This window comes from Thamnophis elegans, chromosome 5 (assembly GCF_009769535.1).
Source record: "Thamnophis elegans isolate rThaEle1 chromosome 5, rThaEle1.pri, whole genome shotgun sequence".
Lineage (NCBI taxonomy): Eukaryota > Metazoa > Chordata > Lepidosauria > Squamata > Colubridae > Thamnophis > Thamnophis elegans.
The window spans coordinates 83,466,060-83,488,381 of NC_045545.1; the positions used below are offsets into that span (position 1 = coordinate 83,466,060).

The window sequence follows — 22,322 nt, forward strand, 5'->3', positions numbered from 1 at the left end:
CATCTGTAGCAGAAGAAGACCAAAACCTGGGTCCTGCTAATCATAAACCATACACTATTTCATCGTGCTGGCTTATTCTCTTTTCTCCCTTGGGAAAGGAGGAAAAACAGGCTGAGAAGAAGCAGAAATATAAGAAAGACATGACTGTAAGGAGTAAATGAGAACTTCAGAGAGAAGGAAATCTAAAGTTTAAAGGCAATGTATAAAATAGAATAAATAGGTGGAATGGTTTGCAAAGGTAAAAAGTTAATAGAGCTGTGGTGATGCAGTGGTTAGAATGCATTATTGCTGGCTCTATTCTGCCCACTGCCAGAAGTTCGATTGTGACCGACTCAAGGTTGACTCAGCCATCCACCCTCAAGAGGTTGATAAAATGAGGACCCAGATTGTTGGGGGCAATACGCTGACTCTGTAAACCATTTAGCTGTCAAGCACTGTGAAGCAGTTATAAATCTAAGTGCTATTGGTATTGCTATGGAGAATAGTGAATTGTGTTGGCTTATACTATCAGTTAGATTTTCTTTTCTCTCTCTTTTTAATTCCCTTTGCAAAACACTCCTTAGTCTTTTTCCTGTGTTTTTCATAACATTACATATTTTGGAAAGGAATAGTGAGATGACGGTGTATATGGATCAAATCCATCTGCAGCCATTACAATCTTTGTGAAACTTTTGCATTTTCCTTCCCTTTAAGAGCTCAGTGGAGAGGACCCAACCCAACTTTTCTAGAATTAAAATAAAGTCTCATTTCAGAAATTGCAATAGGTACATATAGAGGAGGGGTGGAAGACTTTCAGGTATCCTAGCTGCACACTTTCAATTAGTTAGAGCTTTATGACGCCAATCCCACAAGTTTTATTGTGCTTGGAAATGAGCAAAAGTCAAGTTGGCTCAAGTACAGTAAATACAGGGTTTTTAAAGTGCAAATCAAATTGTTCTCCGACTATCCCATTTAGTGCTCCTAATTTCCGAAGTCTTTGTAGGGACAAGAGCCCATTTTATTTGTGTAACCAAATCACATTAGAGCAGTTACCAGTACATCTACCTTCTGTATTCTTGGGGAAAGATAAATATTCATTGTTAAGATACAAACCAGATCAGTGGCGCTTTATTTAACAAAACCTTCATATATTGAAATGATTGAATCTTTGTTAGACAAATTAGAGACAGATAACATTAAAGTTAAGCTCATCTGCTTAAGAAATCTGCAAAGAATTTTCCTTTACAAATGTAGCGGAAATGCCACGCCTCATTGAGAATAAATTATTTTTTTGTGTGAGTTTTATTTGACCTATGGGCCTTTAGTAGGGCCTCTTTTCTAAAAATTCAAGTTAAATTTCTAAAATGTCTGACACAGAAGCAAATGTAAACCATGATACGGAGTGTTTTTTTTATATTAAATCTTCTCCAATCATCACTTGGAACAAAACAGTTATGTGTTGTTATATGGAATATGTTGGTAGATTGTTTGTTGCTGGTTAAGCTCGTAGCTATTGCGCTTTGGGATATGGGTCCCAACCACAATTGAGCCTGGAATTTTGGTCATAATTCACTGCACCCATTAAGAAGATTACCAGATGACTGACTCAACTTGGTGACTGCAGGGCAGGGCAGGGCAGTGAAAACAGCTAGGCCTTTGAGAGTGTTTGTGGTGTGAGTGATTGCTTTGAACCATTGAAGTCTCATGGGCAGTGTGGCTGCTTTGTGCTGCGCTATTGGAACTTTCTCGACATTTAAGGGTGGAGCTGGGGAGTGGAGATAGGCAGATGGGAGGAGTTGCAGCACCTCTGCGGCCAATCATAAGTGCCGGCCAAGGAAGCAAACTTTGGTCATGTGTCCATGGGTATGTGTGTTTGCAACGGCCATAACATTGGGCACAGGCCCTAAGTGCCCTCATTCAAGTTTGAACAGTTGCTGAACATATGGTCCTAAGACAAGGACTACCTCTATATTTTCAGACTTTATATTTCAGTCACCTATAGAGGAACTCAAATGGTAAATTAATAATATACAGCATATTTTCATTAATACTGTGCTGCGTATAAACTTTCAGTTCAGGACATACAGATTCAAGTGAAATCTTGATTGTTGATGTATAAAGATTTAGTTCAGTGCCGCATATACTTTTATTTTTGTCTACCTAATTTATCTTACTTCATTTTCTCTTCTCTCTGAATTAAGATTTATGGAATCCTGAATTTTATTTATATTTATTAATTAACTTATTTATAGGTTTTTACTTGGTTTTACATAAAGCTTTATTAGGCCAGACTAGATGGAAGAACAATATTATCAAATGACAGGAATTTTTGATTAATTTTATGACTTTTTATTCAGCAATTTATTAGTTAAATTTTACATAAAATTGCATGTAGAAAAATGATGTTAAAGAAGAATAAACAATGTATTAATTATATTCAGATATGGATTTAGATATCCCTCTTAGACCAAGTGGTACAAGTTAATTATGATTCATTTAGTTCTTTTAAGTTCAGAGGGCATGGTCTAGACCAGGAGTCTCCAACCTTGGCAGCTTTACGACTTGTGGACTTCAACTCCCAGAATTCCTCAGCCAGCTGGTTGAGGAATTCTAAGAATTGGAAATTCACAAGTCATAAAGTTGTCAAGGTTGGAGATCCCTGGTCTAGATTTAAGTCAAGAGGCTATTTTTAAGCAATCCATTTAAAAGAGCAAGCATTCTATTAGAAAGAGGTTTATGTGAAAGAGAGTTCAGATATTTCGTAGTCCTTTTTTGTTGACCACAACTCAGTTGTTAAGCTAAGCAGCAGTCATTAAGTAAATTGCCATTGTGCTTATTATTTTACTGCAGTTTTTCTTCGCTTTGCAAACTTGCCAAAGTTGTAAATGCAATAATTGTTCATAAAATTATTTTTACGTCATCTTCATAACTGCCAGCAGTTGCTAAACAAGGACTGAAAACTATATTGTCTAAGTATGTAAGACCAATATACACCAATTATTTGTTTCATAGCAATTGTATAGGAAGAAAAAACTACGACATGCCCAGATAAGTTAATGTTTGTAGAGAGGCTAGAGCTGTGCATATTGAATCTTCACGTTCAGAATTTTCCTTTCTGTTCTCAGGTCCAAGATGCTAAATACTTATGATGTGGTATCCATTTTTGGAACATACATGTTGAAATGTAGCATGTCTTTGGTTCTGTTTTGCCCTCCATAGAGATTATGGTTAGTCCAAATGTGCAGATGTCCCTTCTATTCTTCCAAGTGCCAGTGTGCTTCCAAACGAACTTCAGCTTCCTGGAGCAACTTCGTTCTGTAATGCCTTTCTAGACAATCCATGACAAGTGGGTATGTGGCTGGCTCAAATTTATTGGCAAATAAATGAGGAGAATTAATAATCCACTCCAGATCTCCAAGTCCATAGATACAAATATCCCTGACATAATGTCCTACAAAAGAGAAATTGCACTGTAAATTGATAATCCCAGGCTGGATACCATTCAGCAAATGAAATAAAGTTTCCTTCACACATATGTGCTAGTCATTCCCAACTCTAGGGGGCAGTTCTCATCTCAGTTTCAAAGCTGAAGAGCCCGCGCTGTCCCAAGATGTCTGTGGTCATGGGGCTGGCATGACTAAATGCTGAATGCGCCCGGGAACGCTGTTATCTTCCCACCAAAGGTGGTTCCTATTTTTCTACTTGCATTTTTTACATGCTTTCAAACTGCTAGGTTGGCAGAAGCTGGGACAGGTAACGATGAATGAAGTGAAATACACTGTAGAAATTATAAAGCAGAATTGGGGGAAGGAGAAGGGAAAGGAATGGCCCTTTAACATAATAACCTAAAAAAGATTACTATATTTTTCGGAGTATAAGACACACTTTTTTCCCTCAAAAAAGAGGCTGAAAATCTGGGTGCCTCTTATATACTGAATATAGCATTTTTTTGCCTCCCGAAACCCCTCCCTCTTCACCAAAATGACCATGCATAGCCTATATGAGGCTTCCAGAGTGCTCCTGGGGGTTGGGAAGGGCAGAAATGAGCAAAAAAACAGGCTGGGTTTTTTTTTTTGCTCAATTTCCCCCCCCCCCCGGCCCCAGGAACACTCTAGAAGCCTCCTAAAGGCTATGCATGCCCCTTTTTTGACAAAACCGGGCCCGTTTTCACAAAAAATGGACCGTTTTTTGCTCATTCCCCCCCCCCCGAGCACTCTTCAAACCTCCTAAAGGCTATTCATGTCCTTTTGGGGGGGTCCATTTTCACAAAAAATGCGCCATTTTAGGGAGGTCTGCAGAGTGCAAAAACTTTTTTTAAAAAATTTGCCTCTTCAAAATCTTGGTGCGTCTTATACTCCGAAAAACATGGTAGTTACTTTTTATCTTAATTTTGCTTTTGACCACAGATACGTCCATATGTGACATGGACACCCATGCCTATGTGTGTGAAATGGGGGAATAAGAAGGAAAAATCTATATTTTGGTTTCCTTTGGTAGAAGTTGGGAAGAATAAAGCTGCTTTTAAAAAAAAAAAAAAAAGCCACAAAATTTTACTAGTTGGGTAAAACTCAGCCAATTATATGTATTAGATATGTCTGTAGGTGCAAGTTCTTTGTGCCCCACATGGTAATTAAATTCACAATTAGGATTATTCTGTATTGCAGTTTGTTGAGTCATCTAGTGTCATCTAATACAGTAGTTTTCTTATCCTTGCTTCAGTGGGATTTTGTGGATTTTATCTGTCCACTCCCGTCAGATTGACCAGAATGTCATGCATAGTTGAGCACCTGACAGGTGACCACTTCTCAGCGGTTCCTGAACTAGGATTGTGTCATGTTCAGTAATTACCTTTGCAGCCATTGTGGGCTTGTCCTTCTTGATTTTTCCACTTGATTGCTCGTATATTTCCTTGCCAAGTTGTGTTTAGTGTAGCACCAGGAGCATCTGTACAACCAATTGGAAAGCTTTGTTATACATGTTTTGCATTTTGAAAAACAGATTTATGCATGGATTACTCTTCTAGTATTGCTGTTCCCAGGGTAACAAATAGTAGTTAGTTCCCATAACATATTATATCTGCCTTTACTTATTTTTAAGTATGTGACTATACTGCCCCTAGGAATCATTATTTTGTGAATCTTGTAAGTGGCAGCTTAAAACCATAAATAAATGAAATTAATTCTAGTTCGTCTCAGTGAAGCAAAAAAGACCACTTATGAAGATGCTATTTTTAAGCAGACTAAGGGCCATGAAAGTTTTTGCAGTAATAAAGGTGTTAGTGTTTAAGAGGCCATGAAGCTTTTGTTGTGGTTACTAAAGGATGTAATTACAGTTGCAACACAATTATAGTTGCAACAGAAAAAGGAAGTTTTTGTGCAAATATGAGTGTGCTATTTTTAAAATTAAGTGTAGGCTTTGAAGCCTCTAAAATTATTTGGGTGAAGTCCCCAGAACCCCATCAAAGGTTACTACAAAATTGCATTTTTGTTATGCTTTAGCACAAAATAAATATCAAATTTAAATTGCTCAGGTCTCCTCTACATTTTGGAGTCCAATCTTTGGCACATCAGTCAAAGCTAGTACAGACTTTGATTTGGAATAAAAGTACATTTCTATTTTAAAATAAGATGCAAATTCTCATTATAGATTCAATCCACAAGGATTTGATGATATCTGCCCTTGGGGAAACTGCTTCAGGGCAGAACTAATATTATAAAAAACTAATTAGTTTCCAGGGGGTGTTCTTTGGAAGAAAAAAACAAAGGAAATCTAGTAGATGCAAGGACTACCTGTATATTTTCACACTTTTTATATCAGTCTCCTATAGAGGAACTCAAATTGTAAATTAATAATATACAGCAAATTTTCATTGATACTGTTCTTTGTAGGAAGTTTCAATTTAGGACATACAGAGTCAGCTCAGTGCCACGTATACTTTTATTTTTGTCTTCCTAATTTATTTTACTTAATTTTCTTTTCTGGCTGAATTAAGATACTTGGGATCCTGAATTACATTTTATGTATGCATGCATGTACCATGTTTCCCCGAAAGTAAGACAGTCTTATTTTCTTCTGACACCTGAAATAGCAATATAGCAATAGCAGTTAGACTTATATACCGCTTCATAGGGCTTTCAGCCCTCTCTAAGCGGTTTACAGAGTCAGCATATTGTCCCCACAGTCTAGGTCCTCATTTCACCCACCTCGGAAGGATGGAAGGCTGAGTCAACCTTGAGCCGGTGAGATTTGAACCGTCGAACTGCAGATAGCAGTCAGCTGAAGTGGCCTGCAGTACTGCACCCTAACCACTGCACTTGGCCTTATTTTTGGGGAGGTCTTATTTTTTAGGTGGCGAGCATGGTTACCTCATGGCTGCTGCTGTGTTGTAATATTTTCGGGGAGGGCTTATTATCCGGGGAGGGCTTATTTTGGGGAAAACAGTGTGTGTCTGTGCGCGTGCATATGAGAGAGAGAGAGAGAGAGAGAGATCTAGTTCTGTGATTTCTTCAGTCAGGGTAGTAAGCAAATCTTTGAGAATTTGAGAGACTGCAGATATGGGAGGATCTCCAACACACTTTCCCAAACTTGGGCTACAGAACCACACCTGAAACAGGTTTTCCCATTCCAAAACAAATTGTATCGCTTACTTTATGCTTCTGAGTTGCAACTGGTCAGAACCTGTCCAGTCCCAGTCTTCAACTTTTAGATATGTCAACATGATATTTGGGTGACAGATCACATGTTTTTCTCAAACCGCCAAATGTGGGTGAAACTCATTGTTGGCGAGAATGTAATATTTGCCAAGAAAAGTCTGGAACATATAATGGCATAGTTGATAGCTAGTATATCAATAACCAAATGGGTTGTATTTCACCTTCAAAGACTGGAAAACCTTCCTAGGACTGGGAGTCAGGCAGTAAGGTGGAGCCCAGGTGATTATGAACTTTATTGCCTTTTTATCTCTTCTGTCGTTACAGGATTTCTTCTCGTGCTTTAATGTCATTTTAGTTACGCTTTTGTTTGTTGTGAGCCATGTAGAATAGCTTCGGTGAGATGGGTAGCCATACAAATTGAATTAAATGGATAAGTAAATAAGTAAAGCAAGCTGTTGGTGTCTTCTGATTTTTTTTAAATTACATAATTTAAACCATTGGGATTGAAACCCTGTGAAATCTCTCTTTTTTATTTTGATTTGTTTTATTCCCCCACCTCTCCCTTAATTCACAGGTTAAGGAAAAACCCTCCAATTCATGGTGTGTTGTGAATTTGTTATTTTCTAAATCCGAAAAACAGACTGAAAATAGATTTTGGGATTTGGTTAATGTTTTCCAATAGCTTCTCCTTAGCTTACCTCTATCAATATATTACTAAAACCACTCATTCCTGTAAGATTTAAGTGGGCAAAACAATGCATCATAAGGCAACAATTTTGAATTAAAGTACCTCAAGTGGGCTAACCTACAGAATGGGTCCAAAATCTGGGATTCATGATCCCATGGAATTAAAATTTTGGCAAATTTTATTTTAAAAAATTACGACATTGAAAAGTATTAAAATGTATATGACATAATAAATACAAAAATGCCATAAAACATTTTTTCTGCTGATTAACTGTGCAATATAGCAATAGCACTTAGACTTATATACTACTTTACAGCCCTCTCTAAGCGGTTTACAGAGTCAGCCTATTGCCCCCAACAATCTGGGTCCCCATTTTACCCACCTTGGAAGGATTTAAGGCTGAGTCAACCTTGAGCCTGATAAAACTTGAACTGCCAAATTGCAGGCGGCCGGCAGTCAGCAGAAGTAGCTTGCAGTACTACACTCTAACCACTGCGCCACCGCAGCTCTTATAGTTCAATATGGTCTATTTTTACAGCAGATACATGTCTGAATGTATCCCAATTTTCCAATGAAGGCAGTACATTAGCAGTTCTGTCATTGTTGAAGGCATTGAGAATCTGATCAAGAAATATTTCTGAAAGGGGGAGCCAAGGGATCATGGGTTGTCTGATATGCAGTCTTTGTGAACAATGTACAGAGACAATTAAGTGCAAGATAATTCTATAATTCTGCTTACCTGGTATATGATTCAGGGTGACCCAGTAATGCTCGTCTGGACTGTAGGTGTCTTTTGACCATTCAAGCAAATCTTTTGCACGTTCATCGGTCAGTGTGAACTCTACAAATTTTCTTGTGAGTACATAATACGCAGTCCCAAAATATATAGTCAAATTGTGGGGTGGTTCACTTTTCACATTATTAGTTGGATAGACATAGGATTTTCCTGAACGTACAAATTCTTGGTAACTGAAATTAGTTCTGTGTTTCATATGAGGTGGTTGAACAATTCCTGGGGTTATATTTTTACCATTCCATTTGCTTTTAATATAGTGTATAAGTTCCTTGTTTGTTTTGATGGGATAATCCTGACCACAGACATTAATAACATAATTCCATTGATTGTTTAAATGGATCAAGTCCTTCATGCAGTTGATATCCGCTTGCAGCCTGGAGAATCCAGCATAGACCACTTTTTCTCTCTTTGAAGCAATAAAAACGTTTTCGAAGCAGTCGACCAAGCTTTGGACCGCTTGCTTAAAATCCTTTGATGATTTTTCATCAATATGTATACAGTAAACGTTCTGAGGCATGTAAATGGCTCTGAGTAGTTTTATAAACATGTTCAGTTCCTTGTGAATGGTGATGATGTACGCCAAGGAAAAGTTCCTTTCTTCTTCCGACAGTGGCCTTGTAATGAAGTGGAGTTTCTTCTGCAGCGTAGAACAGTTGCACGGTGTTTGTATGCAGGTGGACATGTCTTTTTCCCCTAATGCCTCCTGGCACAGTTGGCCAATTTGAAAAGCAACTCTCTTCCCATCAAAAAGGGCCGAGCAAAGTTCATCTGGATAAAAGCCACACTCCCTTGAGATTATTTTTTCCTTGTCTGTCTTGAAGATTGTATTCCGTAGATAGAAAACACCAAAGATGAAAACACAAACCATGATGCAGACTAGAAACCATGATTTGAATGTTTCAAGTAGGTTCATCTTTGGCTTTCCAGATGTTTTCTGAAGCTCCAAATGTTCTCTGGAGTTTTCTTCTGGCCACAGTTCCCTGAAACTGTTCTACCTAGGAAAGGTTAGAAAAAAACAACAACAGCATTTTAATCATTTAATTTAAATGAAGTTCAGTCGATGCTTCATTCAATTTGAAAGGGGAAAAAATACTTCACTGCTGCTAAAGTTTCATATTACAAATGCAGGTGTTCTTGAATACTGGCTTAACTATGCTTTAGCAATTAATCTGCTTTTACCTCTTGTGGTTTTGATTATGGAATCTTTCTCTCTTTCACTGACATGAATAGAGATAAGCTGTTCTTTCATACAACTAGCTGATAATCTTTTGGATTAGATAGAAACCTTCTTATGGATTTCAAAAATATAATTGAAGCATAACCAGAATTGGATCTAGTGTGGGTATTTTTTACTGTTGATTTTATGGGGAGGCGTCAGAAAAGGCTGAAGTGTTTACCATCATTGTTATAATGAAGTCTAAACCATAAATTGTTTCGTTTTTCCTTGAATTGCCTGAATTAGCATTGTTTTCAAACGCATTGTATAAAATAGAAAGGAAATGGTCTTGAATGCAGTTCTTATTTATTCTGCTTGGAAAAAATTGTGACCTTAGCAACACTGCATTGCCTTGCACTGCTGTTTAAAGAGGTTTTCAGAGCAGTTTTACAGGGGAAAAAATACAGTTGCATATTTTTACCTTTCCGAATATGTTTTTCCACAAGTGTGGCTTTGTTGAAATATTAGACGTGCCTCAGCATAGCAATATATTTCTTTAGAGCTCAGAAATAAAGTCTTCATGCTTGAATTCTTAGATGCTAAGTATATGCAACCCTAGGGAGAAAAAAAAGATGCAGGAAAAGGAACAGCTTGTTGAAATACTGAGATTCAAACCAACCATTATCTTGTATTGATTTTTCCTGCTACAGCAAACACTCAACCACCCTGTTGAACAGAGATTATACTCGCATATGATGTCTAAATCATTACATACATGTCCTTATTTTCTTAACACAAACCTCTTATAATCTACCTCTCGTAATGATTTTGTTGCATGCATTGATGTGCCCACCCCATGCACCCATAAATCTCAAAGCTTCATTTTAGTTGAAATCACGTTTTTCAACCTTCCATGTCAAGAACAACATGCTTCTATTTGACATGTACAGTTATACAAATAATAATAATTATTATAATTATAATAATTAATGTGGTTCATTGTCCTTACTGCTAAGACCAGGGCTTTCAAGTCAGAAAATTCTCCTGTTCCCAGGTTCGCAGTGCTGACTGCGGTTGTGGAGGGCTAGATGAAAGATGCATTCATTTTGCTGTTTAGCCTGATCTTTTTTTTTGTTCAGCCACAGCGTTCTTGGTTCTTCGGCGTTGCTGCTTCTGCAGTCGAAGAAAAAACATCAGGAAAATCAGTTCCCCATAGAATTGTGCTTGCCTGGAGGCTCATAGGAGTTAGGCTTAGTATGTAAACATCTACACAGCATCTTCTTAATAGGACAAGCTGTAAGTATCCATTGAATCAGCAAGCGTTCTGCTCCCTCACCAGCCTTTCCCGTGATGTGAAAAAAAAAGGAGGTGGGGGGAGGACGGAAGGTGGATGCAAACATTTCTGAGGAAAGCGGATTCACACTCTTGAAATGCCGCCTGCTGCAAAATGACTAACACAGCCAGGAATAGATTAATATAATGGACATTGCTTACACTGTAATGAGGGTTAGGAGCTGAAAAAGATGTGTGTGTATGGGGGGAGAATAGTCGTGTATTACTGGCTCCGGCCAGAAATTGCTGTGTTACAGCAAATAATTAAAAAAAGATATCTTTGTCGATGTTGTTGCCTGTCACTGGGGAGATAACAGCATGAAAAAGGGATCAAATGCTGTGCTTCAAGCCCATTTATAATCTTTTGAAAGAGTAAAGGGAAACAGTTTGAATTGTTAAGAGGCACTAATAATTATTTGTAGCTCAGGGTTGATATGAGGGGTCTTTGCTGCTCTCTGAGCTTGCTTATTTTCTTACAGATGTTTCATTCCTTAAGTAGGTAGCATCATCAGGGCTAGGAAGAAATGCTGTTTGCTGTCAGTTTATATTCTGGTAACTTGCCTGTGTGGGTGGGTTGGTGGGGGCGGTCTTAAGAGATTGTTCAGTTGGACTGTTTACTGATGGTTCTTTGACAGTTAATGTTTGCTTGACTGTTTGTCTGATATTAATCTTAGAGTTAATCTATGCTGATCTGGGTGCTGATTACTGGTAGAGAGGTGCTGGAGTCTTTTTGTTCCTTTTGGGGCTGGTCTCTTTTGCATTGTCTGTAGATGTTACTAATGTCTATGTGTCTGTTGATGGCTGATTTGTCAGAGTGCCAGGCTTCCCTTAAGATGTATGACAGTTCTCGAGCAAATATCCTGCAAGCTACCAGGAACCTCTTGAGTTTCATCATTAAGGAGTCCGCAGAACCTAGAGGTGTGAATTCATAGTCTTATCTTTTTTTCTCCTGCATGCCTTCCTAAATTCTCTGTGACTAGCAACCTTTCATCAGCTTGATAGCTTAAAGGGGACAGGGTTTTTTTTAATGAAAAGCTAAAAATGGAAAATAAAGCAGGAAATTTAGAGAGAGACAATAATCAATGCATTTAAGGAGACACTTGATGGGGCACAGATCACATCCCTGGACCTTTGCCAGTCAGTAATACTGGACAGTGTTCACCATTTCAGAAGTGGAAATGGGAACACTTTTATTAGTATTCCACTAGTAATAGCCCCAAAAATAAATTGCAGAAGGTTTTCTTAGATCTTGAGGCACTGTTATGTTAAGGCAGAGTCACCTCTTGGTGACATGGGCGTGCAAACAAATTTAATAATTTAAATGAAATAAATAAATATTCTTGAAGTTTTATGTGTTGGCCATAAAACCAGTATAAGTACGAGGATCCATCATGAGGGGCTCCAAATAACACGCAGGACAAGAGAAATCCAAGCCAACTTGGTATGTTACTGCATCAATTAAGACGTACGCTCACTGCTTGTCACCTTAGCCTTTTATGCAATATTCAAGCACAGAAGAAGGAAAATGATTGGTCCAAACTTGATACCTACATAGGTCACCTTGTCTATCTCATAATATAAGAGTGGGGTTCAATTATAATAAACTGTAAAAGCACTGGAGCTCTGTTTTTAGAGGCCCAGGTGGGGATGGAAGGACAGGTACGGACAGTTGAGACTGGGTGGTGGGGCAGGAGGGATGGAAGTCATCTGGTCATTAGCACTCTCTCTGAGAGCCACTGACCCCACCTGAGGGTTTATCTGTATCCTCAGGGTCACCTGAACCAGAGGGCAGTTGGTTGTAGAATCTTCTTGAAATTGCTGCAAGGGCTGTGTTGTAGACTGAAGATAAATGGGGTCTTATTCCTCCCCCTCCATTGAGGGAGGGTAGTTCAGTTCTAACATAGATGGATTCTTTTGCCTCTCTCTCAGACCAATGGTCCTCTCTATCCACAATGTGGACTTTGCTGCATTCAAAAGGGTGGCCTGCGTCTTTTAAAGGCAGATGGACCGCTGAATCTTGTCCCGATGAGTGTGATCTCCTCTATTGTGTCATGTGTTTTTGTGAAGTAGTTGTTTTGTTTCACCAATGTACAGATCTGCACATGTCTCGCTGCATTGTATTGCTCGGTTTTCATCTGGGGGTTGTATCCTTGGGGTAGACAAGCTTCTGCCTCAGTGTATTCTTGGGTTTAAAGTGTACCTGTATCTTGTGTTGGTCAAAAATCCCCCTGAGCTTTTCAGATATTCCTGCAACGCATGGAATGACAACGCTGCTACGTTTGTTGTTCTCTTCTTTGTCTGTAATGGAGGAGCAATTGCTGAGTCTTTTTTTGGATTTGATGAAGGCCCAACTAGTTTTGTCTGACTCTAGTCGTTAATCCTGGGATTTCTCTGCTTATTATTTAGTTTCATAATCTCTTTTCTGCTCAACAACTACTACTAATAAGCCACTATGTGTGTGTGTGTGTGGGTGGGTGTTTTAAAAATAAAAATATTAATTCCTTTGCAGAAAGATGTGCTAAAAGACATAATTGTGTTTGAATAATTAGTATCTTCTCGCTATGTTGGACCTAAATATTCATCATTCCCAGCCAACATGACTGGGATGATGGTTGAGTTTAAAGCCCATCCTTTAGGAAGGGTGTCAATCTTTCAAAAAATGCCAAAATGAGATGTGTTTCCTGCATCAATTCTTATGGATAAATTGATATTTAGATAATGGATAAAGAATTGAGCATTGCATTTTGAAAGCTTCATCCATACAAGTTGCCTGCCATAATTTTGCACTAAAGTGGAACAACCCAACAGCTAGCAGTATTGAAGGGGATGGTATTTCTCAGAGAATCAAACTTTATTTAATCCAACAAAGTGCTAATTTCCTTCTTTCTTAACTATCAGAACTTTCAGTGATTGCATTAATGATGTGGTGCAGAGTGGTTAGATTGCAGTACTGCAGGCTACTTCTGCTGACTGCCAGCTGCCAACATTGGCAGAGATTTGAACTCAAATCTCACCAGGCTCAAGGTTGACTCAGCCTTCCATCTTTCTGACCTGGGTAAAATGAGGACCCGGATTGTTGGGGGCAATAGGCTGACTCTGTAAACCACTTAGAGAGGGCTGTAAAGCACTATGAAGCGGTATATAAGCCTAAGTGCTATTGCTATTGCTACTAAGGAGGAAAAAGTCCCATCTTATCCATGAAAGTCACTCTCTCTCAGCCCAACCCACCTTTCAGGGTTGTTGTTGTGTGGAAAAGATAGGTTTGCTGCCTTGAGTGATTTGTAAAAATAATAAAGGCAGGTTACAAATAAATATTTTTTTAAAGAAAACATCAAAAGGTGAGTGGTGAAGCATGGATTTATGCAGAAAATCACAGGCTGCATCCACAGCTTCTTAGGATTTCAGATAAACAATACTGTTACATAATTTTTTTCAGGAGGACTTTGGAAAGCTTTTACTAATCAGGACAAACAGTACTGGATTAAATTAAAACAAATCTGAAAGTGCAATACAGAGGAAGTCCATATATTGATAATAACTTAATTGGGGGGGAGAAATATCATAACTCTATAATTATAGTTTCTTCATATGGTACATAATCAGTTTTGGACAGTATTATTACCATTATACATGCTAATAATCTAATCTGTAGATTGAGATTTATTTTTGTTTACACATATTTTAGAACATACAGACAGATGGCCCAGTTCAGAGTCAGTAAGGTTCTTTGTGTATTCTCTAAATAATATGGGACAATTATCATTTAGTGTAAAGTCTAAATTGGGATTAACAGTGAACAATTTTCCAAGTAGAATTTGGTTGAGAAACCAGTGTTACAAGCAACAATGCTTTCACTGTGCTATAATTAGTGAGCTGAATTAATGAATTCTGGAGCAAATGAAATTGCTTACAGTTTTTTTAAAAAGAATCATTGGCGTAAAGAAAATGGTTTGATATAAAAGATATATAAGAATTGCCAAGTTCTTCAACAGAAGTGATGACCACCAATATAGTATACTTTTGCTTATTATTTAAATTTCCCTTTCTCATAAAAATTAAAATTGAAATTAGGCACCAAGACCTTTAGGAAGGTTAACCATTTAGCTGTCGGGAAGGATTCACACACATTTAATCACTCCCAATATAAATGATCATAAATTTTAAAACGTTTAATCTATCAGCATAGAGGAGTTCCTTATTTCAAAGAGTTTTAAAAAAGGGGAATTTACAAACCAGCAGTACTTTTCAAAGATGTAGATTGTAGAAGATAAAAATCCTTGTAATTTGGTTAAACATATTTCTTCTATTTAATTTACTTTTTCTAACTAAAAAACTTTCTAACTTTGAAAACACATACTCAGCGAAATGTTTTGCACTACAATTAAGTAGAGAATGATTGAACCTGAATATATACCAGTTTTGAATGCAATTCTCAGCCGTAAATTCCTCTGAGTTCAGTGGGGCTTTTATTGCCAAAGTAAATGACCGTACCGCAAAATTTCTAGTAATGTTACAGCTGGTTCAAATTTTAAAAGAATTCATTCTTAAAAATTCAGAAATCACACACTCACCCAGTATTACAAAGACAAATGGTTTGGAGCCAAACTTAAGAAATGGGTAGAAATGTTCTTAAAATCCATTGCCCTTCAGGCAAGTTCAGCCTTTAAGCCTGTCCATTTTGTAAGTGGTTTCAGTCACGTGAAAGAAGTTAATTGTTAACATGTAATGTGAGTATTTTGTGATGGATTTCCTTAACCACTTGTGTCCCTTGTTTGGGCATCCAAAAATAACAATTCAAATAATAATATTAAAACCTGATATATATTTTTTTCTGGATTTTTTTTCTCTGCTCTCGTTCTGATGACCTTTTAAGGAAGCAAACCAACTTTGGGAAAACAAGATGTGTAGATAGTACTGGGCTGTTGATTATAAATAGGCTTGCCTTTAGGCTTTGAGCAGCGAATAGGAGACATAGCGGTGGTGGTGGGGGAATAATCTTGCATTCTTCTTTCTCTTTTAACTTTTTAGCTGCTAAAAGATTACTATAAGAGAATAATTATAAACATTTCCTGATTTGCCCATGTTATACCCTTATTTTGCAAGCTGCTCTGCCTCCTAGCAGATTTCCAAGTGCAATTGAAGGTAGTGGTTGTTCATCTATTATAGGGGTCCCCAGTCCATGCCAGGAACGGGGTCGTGCAAACAAGCAAAGCTTCATCCGCGAGATGCAGGCAGCAGATGAAACCATGCCCCCTCTGGTCCACAGAAAAATCTCTCTCCACGGAACCAATCCCTGGTGCCCAAAACATTGGGGGCCACTGATCTATAAAGCTCTTTGTGGCATGGGGTCAGATACTTGAAGAACTGCCTCTCTCCAGTGGTCTCTACTCATCTTATTAGATCTAGCAAAAGGAGACTAGTTTAGGTCTCGTCAATTAAAGAACGTCATCACGCAGGAACCAGGACACTTATCTTTTTGATTACAGTTTCTGCTCTCTGGATCATTTTTATTTTTCCTTAAAAACCCGTCCTCGAATCACTTGTTCAGTAACCGCTCAAGCTTACAACGGCACTGAGTGAGTTCTAACCAGTCCTTGGAATTCTGGCTGTCGCAGCATTTCAACAGTCAGTCGATCGCAATCCAGGCGCTCAGCACCTGGCTTCCAGCGAGCCAGAAATCATGATTCCATGCCAGCTTCCCAGAGGCAAAGTCGTCAAGGGGGAAACTGGCAAGGAAGTCAGATGTTGCTGCCACGTCAAGCCCTCATTTATCAATGACAGCTGAGAGTGCCGGAATTGCTATCACTGAGTGGCCCAGGTAGGTGATATACAGATGGTCCTCGAGTTACGACCACAATTGAGCCCCAAAGTTTATTTAAAAAAAAAACAATTTTATTTGTTTTTGAACAAGGACAAACAAACATAAAAACAAAAAAAATCTTCCATTACAAATTGTAGAAAGTGTGTCAGTTGGTTACAGTATTTCCATGCATCTCTTCCATAGTCACCACCTGCTTTTCATATCAAATCACATATTTTAAATTCACATATATTCATGTATATCACAATTATATCTCAACCTTAATTTGTCTATAATTGTTTTTGCATCCTTTTTATATAATATTCAAAATCTAGAATAGGATTATATGATAACATTCCATTAAATCATCCTAATATTGTCCAATCACAATACATCTTTATAACATATTCTAGATAAAACTTTTAAACCTCCTCTCATAATCTCCATGTGTTGAGCCCGAAAGTTTATGTTGCTCAGTGAAACATTTGTTAAGTGAGTTTGTCCCATTTTACGACTTTCCTTGTCCCATTTGTTAAGTGAATCACTGCGGTTGGGGGTCACCGCAACATGAGGAATTGTATTAAAGGGTCGCGGTATTAGGAAGGTTGAGACTCACTGCTATACAGTATGTGTCACTGCCCCTTTATTTAATAACCAAGAAAGAAACCACTCAACTCCATATTTCAGAATTAAGTGTACTTTTACTGGTTACAAATGATGAGAAGCAAAGCAAAGCTGAATCTGAATAAAAGGCGCGAAAGCAAAAGATATCAATACATGATTCATTCCCCTCCCCTTGGTACCCCAGTCCAATCATAATTCACCCAACTGTCAGGTGGGAGACATCTTCAAAAATCATCATCAGGATGGAATGCTGGACAGTTGGTCTCGGCGGGAAACTCCCCTCCTTCCACATGCGCAAAGGGATGGTGAGAATAACTCCCTACTAAACAGTCCTCCAGTACAGAATGATTCCCTCCCCAAATAAGAGCCGAGGTGGCGCAGTGGTTAGGGTGCAGTACTGCAGGCCACTTCAGCTGACTGTTATCTGCAGTTCAGCGGTTCTAATCTCACCGGCTCAAGGTTGACTCAGCCTTCCATCCTTCCGAGGTGGGTGAAATGAGGACCCAGACTGTGGGGGCAATATGCTGACTCTGTAAACTGCTTAGAGAGGGCTGAAAGCCCTATGAAGCGGTATATAAGTCTAACTGCTAACTGCTAAATACCATGCCCCCCCTCCCCGTTTCAATGGCAGCTGAAAAGCAGCAGCAAAGCAGAGGCTAACAGTATGCTTATGTATTGTATAGCATATGTTAGCTATGAATAGCATGAATAATATTCTTAGATTTGAAAGAGAACTACCACAACTGATCATTAGCTTCACCCAGAACAGGGTAATAGAAAAGTGAGTCATCCCCCCACCCCATTATGCAAAGCACAAATGAGCTATTGGCCAACTCTTACCTAAAACCTTTTGTTTTAGTTTGATTTCTTGTAGGCAGAGTAATAAGAGACTTGATTTGTGTAGCATTATTCCAACCTATTTTAGTTTCATTCCAAAACAACCACCAAAGCTCTAGTTCTGTCTTTAAAAAACAACTGAAGAAGAAAGAAAATCTGAGTCATAAAAGTTGCTTTTAATTTTTTCCCACTCCAGAAAAAATAAATTCAAATACTTGAGTAGAATTTCTGAAGTATGCTTCTGATACTATGCTCTTCCTGGATTCCCAAACCTTTTTAAAAGCAAATTCCTTTTATTGACATTCTGGTGATTTGCACTGGCAGTTGTAATAGTATAATATTTAGGAATTATAGGTACATTTCCATGGGTATCTACAAAGAGCAGAATCATGCAAGTTGTGGTATTCCCTGTGCTGCTCTGTGGAAGTCAAAGTTGGACTTTGAAAAATTAGAATGGGAAGAGTATTGATGGACTTTTGTGTTGGAGAATGTGGACAGTCTAGAAAGCAAACAAATGGATCCCTAATGCTGGGAAAGATGAAAAAAAGAGAAGAACAAGACACAAAAGCAGGAAGTGGGGTGGACTTAGTTACAGAGGTGGCGAGTGTGCACCATTGGAAGATCTGAAAGACCAGGTTAGGGACAAGAGAAAATCTGTGGTTACAATGAGTCAACCACAACTTGATGGCATGTAATCAGTCAAACTGTTATTTCTACACCATGAGTGAAACAGACTCTGCTTTCTTCCTGTTCTCTCTCTCTCTCTCTCCCTCCCTCCCTCCCTCCCTCCCTCCCTCCCTCCCTCCCTCTCTCTCTCTCTCTCTCTCTCTCTCTCTCTCTCTCGTAGCTCAACTGTTTTTCAGTGAGTTTTCTTGTTACAAGCTGTGGTGCCACCATTTTCTTTAAATAACATTAGATATTATCAAAGTTAGCTGCCTCCTATTGATGAGCTGCTTAAGTGAGAATGTACATTCAAGAACAAAGACCTGGCCTATTTAGTGGCATCAGGACCAAGTGATCTGAGATTATTGTTAAAGACAGGGTCTTATTGAGAGAATAATGTAGTTTTGCCTTCCCAGCTGCGTAAAGTGCTACACTAATGGTATCTGTATAGCATGGAGCTTGAGAAAAATGACACTGGCATAGAGTAACAACCGATGTAAAATTGTGCAAGGCGTTTAAACGAATAAGAAAAAAGTTGAATAGCAATAGCACTTAGACTTATATACCGCTTCATGGTGCTCTTCAACCCTCTCTAAGCAGTTTACAGAGTCAGCGTGTTTGCTTCCTGTCTCATTTTGGCACACCATATCTTTACAGCTCAATCCTGAATACAACATTTTGAGCCTTACCTGTTTGAGCCAGTTGATCATCTAATCCTGGAATCCTTCAAAACAACCAGCTGGAGATACATTTGCAAAGCTTTCAAACGCACAGACCGAAGGGTGTCTCCTCTACTGTTCTCCCTAGCTAGCAACTGCTCTTTAAGATACAGTAACAGAGTTGGAAGGGACCTTGGAGGTCATCTAGTCCACCCCCTGCTCACGCAAGAGACCTGTACTAGGGATTCAAACCACCGAACTGCCGACGTTTCTGATCGACAAGCTCTCTGTCTTAGCCACTGAGTCACCTACGCCTAGGAGCCTGAAAATAGTAAACAAAAAGATATACAAGGGATAGGTAGCTGTTGGCAGCCTCTACCGAAAACTATGCAACTGTTACTATAAACGCCCAATGGTGAATGCACAGCAGTTGGCAAGCTTAATCTGCTTCCCGTTGCAGTTGCTCTGCGGGCCTGTATAAATCACTCAGTCTCTGCATACTTTTTGCTCAGCACCTTGTAATGTCACCAAGCAAAATTCCCAAGCGGAACAAATGGCATAACCAAAATATCCACCAGGTGAACTGAATCTGAACAAGTTCTCACAGGAGAAAACATGTTTCTTAAGAGCCATAAGCATCCACGTTTTCCTCATGTTTTTGTCTATTCTGTGCAAATGGTATCTCCTGCCCGTTCTATGACTCTACCATTGACATCATATCCCTCCTTGGGCCAGAAAAAATATGTTTTGTGGATATAAAATAAATAAAAGGTCTTGTAGTGGATTTGGCATGAGCTCTGTCCTCCCTCCCAACTCTGCTGCTCTGTGATAAAACAAACAAAGCAGAAAGCTTGCTCCAAAACAAATCAAACATCGAGATAATTTCATTAGGAAATATTGCTGAGAAACATTTACCGCAAGAAGGTCCTTAACAATAAAAGGGAATAAACTTACGGAACTTTGAAGTTCTCTTGTGCTGGCTTCCTGTTACAGCAGACCATGTTACACTGGATAATTACTCACTGCACAGACAATCAAAAGTGGATGTTGCAAAAGTAACTTCAGAAAGATGAGCAGAAACCCCATAATGGGTTATTTGATCTCCCCCATCATTGTCTTTTCCTTGGCTCTCCACAGATGTACACTAGATCTCAAATCTTTCAGCTACAGCAGGCATTCATGTATTTCCAAAATGTTGGCCATTGAATGAAACAGAAACCAGTTCCTAGCGAGAACAAAACAGGTGAAAATAGCAAAGAATCTAGGAGCTATTGGTTTTTATTTTCTTAATGGGGTTGTCTTTTGTTAAAGCATTTTGGGTCTTACTATTTTTTTTTTACATTCCAAATATAATTTAAATAGTGAACCTATGTGTCAGCTTCCACCTCACGCTTGCACTTCCCAATCATTTAGTATCAGCTACCAGGAACTCAAGGGAGGCTGGATAGGTGGGAGGAGGCTTCAGGGGAAATGAAAAGTTAGCTGCATCTTTCCAAGAAGAGCATCAAGGTCAAGCAGCTGGTGGGAACGGAACACAGCTGCAAACCAAATCTAATGACTTTTCCAAAAACATTTTGTTTGAATTTGATTGAACAATGGGGACAAGCAATGGGGAGAAACCTAGAAGGGGGGAAAGTTACATTTGGGGATTTCAGTTCTGGCTTTGTCTTATTGTGTTTCATTTGACCTCTGATAAACTATACTCTTTTTCAATAAAGGAGCTGAAGATCGTTCTTTCTAAGAGGCCCAAGTTGAGGCAGATCTGACACTAAGTGAGTTCTGTTTACTTGTTGACAAAAGCCACAGCTCTTCTCTGCATGAACCTCATTTCACTTTTCTTGATATCCATCTTTCTGTATTCTTACTACTGTTCATCCATCAAAACAAAGGCCAGATATTTTTCCTAAAACTTTTAAGATGTAACAATTCTAGATCTGATGAAGTTATGGTAATGGAAGCCGTCTGGTTGTTTGTGTGGTTATTCTTCCCAGATCTCTTTTTATGGGTTGGTGGGTGGGTGGAGGAATTGTTTTGTACTCGTGGTTTCTTCTTTTCAGATGAAGATTATATCAGAAACTCTTCACTGCTTTTGTCCTTCAGCGTATCTCCAGCACTCTGCTTACAGTATTCCGATATAAAAACTTTAAATCCACTGTAACAGTTTGCTGCACATGGACCACAACCACAATTGTATAGCAAGGCGGACATGCTAGAATAGGAAAAACAGAATTTAAGGCTACAGTAAATTAAATAACAGAAGGCCACAAGCAACAGTTTAATTAATACTAATACACATTCTGGTAGAGAAAAAACTTCCCCGAGGAAAGGCTCCAGCACGAGTCCGAAAGCTCAGAAAACTAAGCTCAGAAAACCTCTGGTTCTGGTGACCAACTCAGATTGGATCCTGCAACGTTATCCTGAAACACGTATACTTGCCTTCGTACGTTCCTTGTATGAGTTTGCCTCCAGAACTGTTATCAGCTTTGTTGCTCTTCTCTGCATTCTTTCTAAGGTCTAGTATGCTTCATGTGATCTGAAACTATCCCTCTGTGGATGCAGTAGCTGTTTTGGCAGCTGCAGCAGACTGCTGGCTTATACTTAAGTGGTGGTCTATTAGGAAACCTAGATCTCTCTCACAGTTGCTACTATTGAGCCATTCTGTAGCTGTGCATTTGGTTTTTCATGCCTAGGTGTAGGACCTTACTATTCTCACCACTGAGTTACATTTTGTTGGATAGGGCTCAGTGTTCAAGTCAGTCAAGCTCCTGAATGTTGAGTCTCCCATATCAGGCAGGGCAGGGGTGGGTTCCTCCCGGCATTACTATCGGTTTGGCGCACATGCACATTTTCACATTACTCTGCGCACGTGCACATTTGCACCTAAAAAGGCCTGTGCATGCGCACATTAAAAAAAGGGGGGAAATTACATATTTTCAATTACAGATTGTTCTGCGCATATGCAGAACAGAAAATCAAGATGGCGCCGCCGAGGATAGAACTGGTTCGGGCGCATGTCCAGCCGGGTTACTACCTACTCGGCCGGTCCGAACTGGTAGGAACCCACCTCTGAAGCAGGAGTGTCAAACTCAATTTTATTGACAGCGGATGGGGTAGCGTGGCCAGCTCGACCTCACT

The 22,322-nt window shown here is 38.9% G+C and overlaps 2 protein-coding genes and 1 long non-coding RNA gene across 3 annotated transcripts in view; 1 reads left to right on the forward strand and 2 right to left on the reverse strand.

Annotated features, from left to right (window-relative positions):
* The window catches only part of RTF2 (replication termination factor 2), a 55,634-nt gene that overhangs the window by 24,574 nt on the left and 8,738 nt on the right, over positions 1–22,322 (forward strand). The gene's annotated exons all lie outside the window — the stretch shown is intronic.
* LOC116509132 (beta-1,3-galactosyl-O-glycosyl-glycoprotein beta-1,6-N-acetylglucosaminyltransferase 7-like) lies at positions 839–9,107 on the reverse strand. Its single transcript, XM_032218110.1, has 3 exons — positions 8,060–9,107; positions 4,828–4,923; positions 839–3,430 (listed from the first exon to the last, which is right to left on the reverse strand). Exons 1-3 carry the CDS (start codon positions 9,027–9,029, stop codon positions 3,234–3,236), a joined length of 1,263 nt encoding a protein of 420 aa, XP_032074001.1. The 5' UTR covers positions 9,030–9,107; the 3' UTR covers positions 839–3,233.
* Positions 9,753–15,287, reverse strand: LOC116509134. Its single transcript, XR_004255468.1, has 3 exons — positions 15,176–15,287; positions 10,282–10,445; positions 9,753–9,887 (listed from the first exon to the last, which is right to left on the reverse strand). It is a non-coding gene; the product is annotated as an uncharacterized LOC116509134 (long non-coding RNA).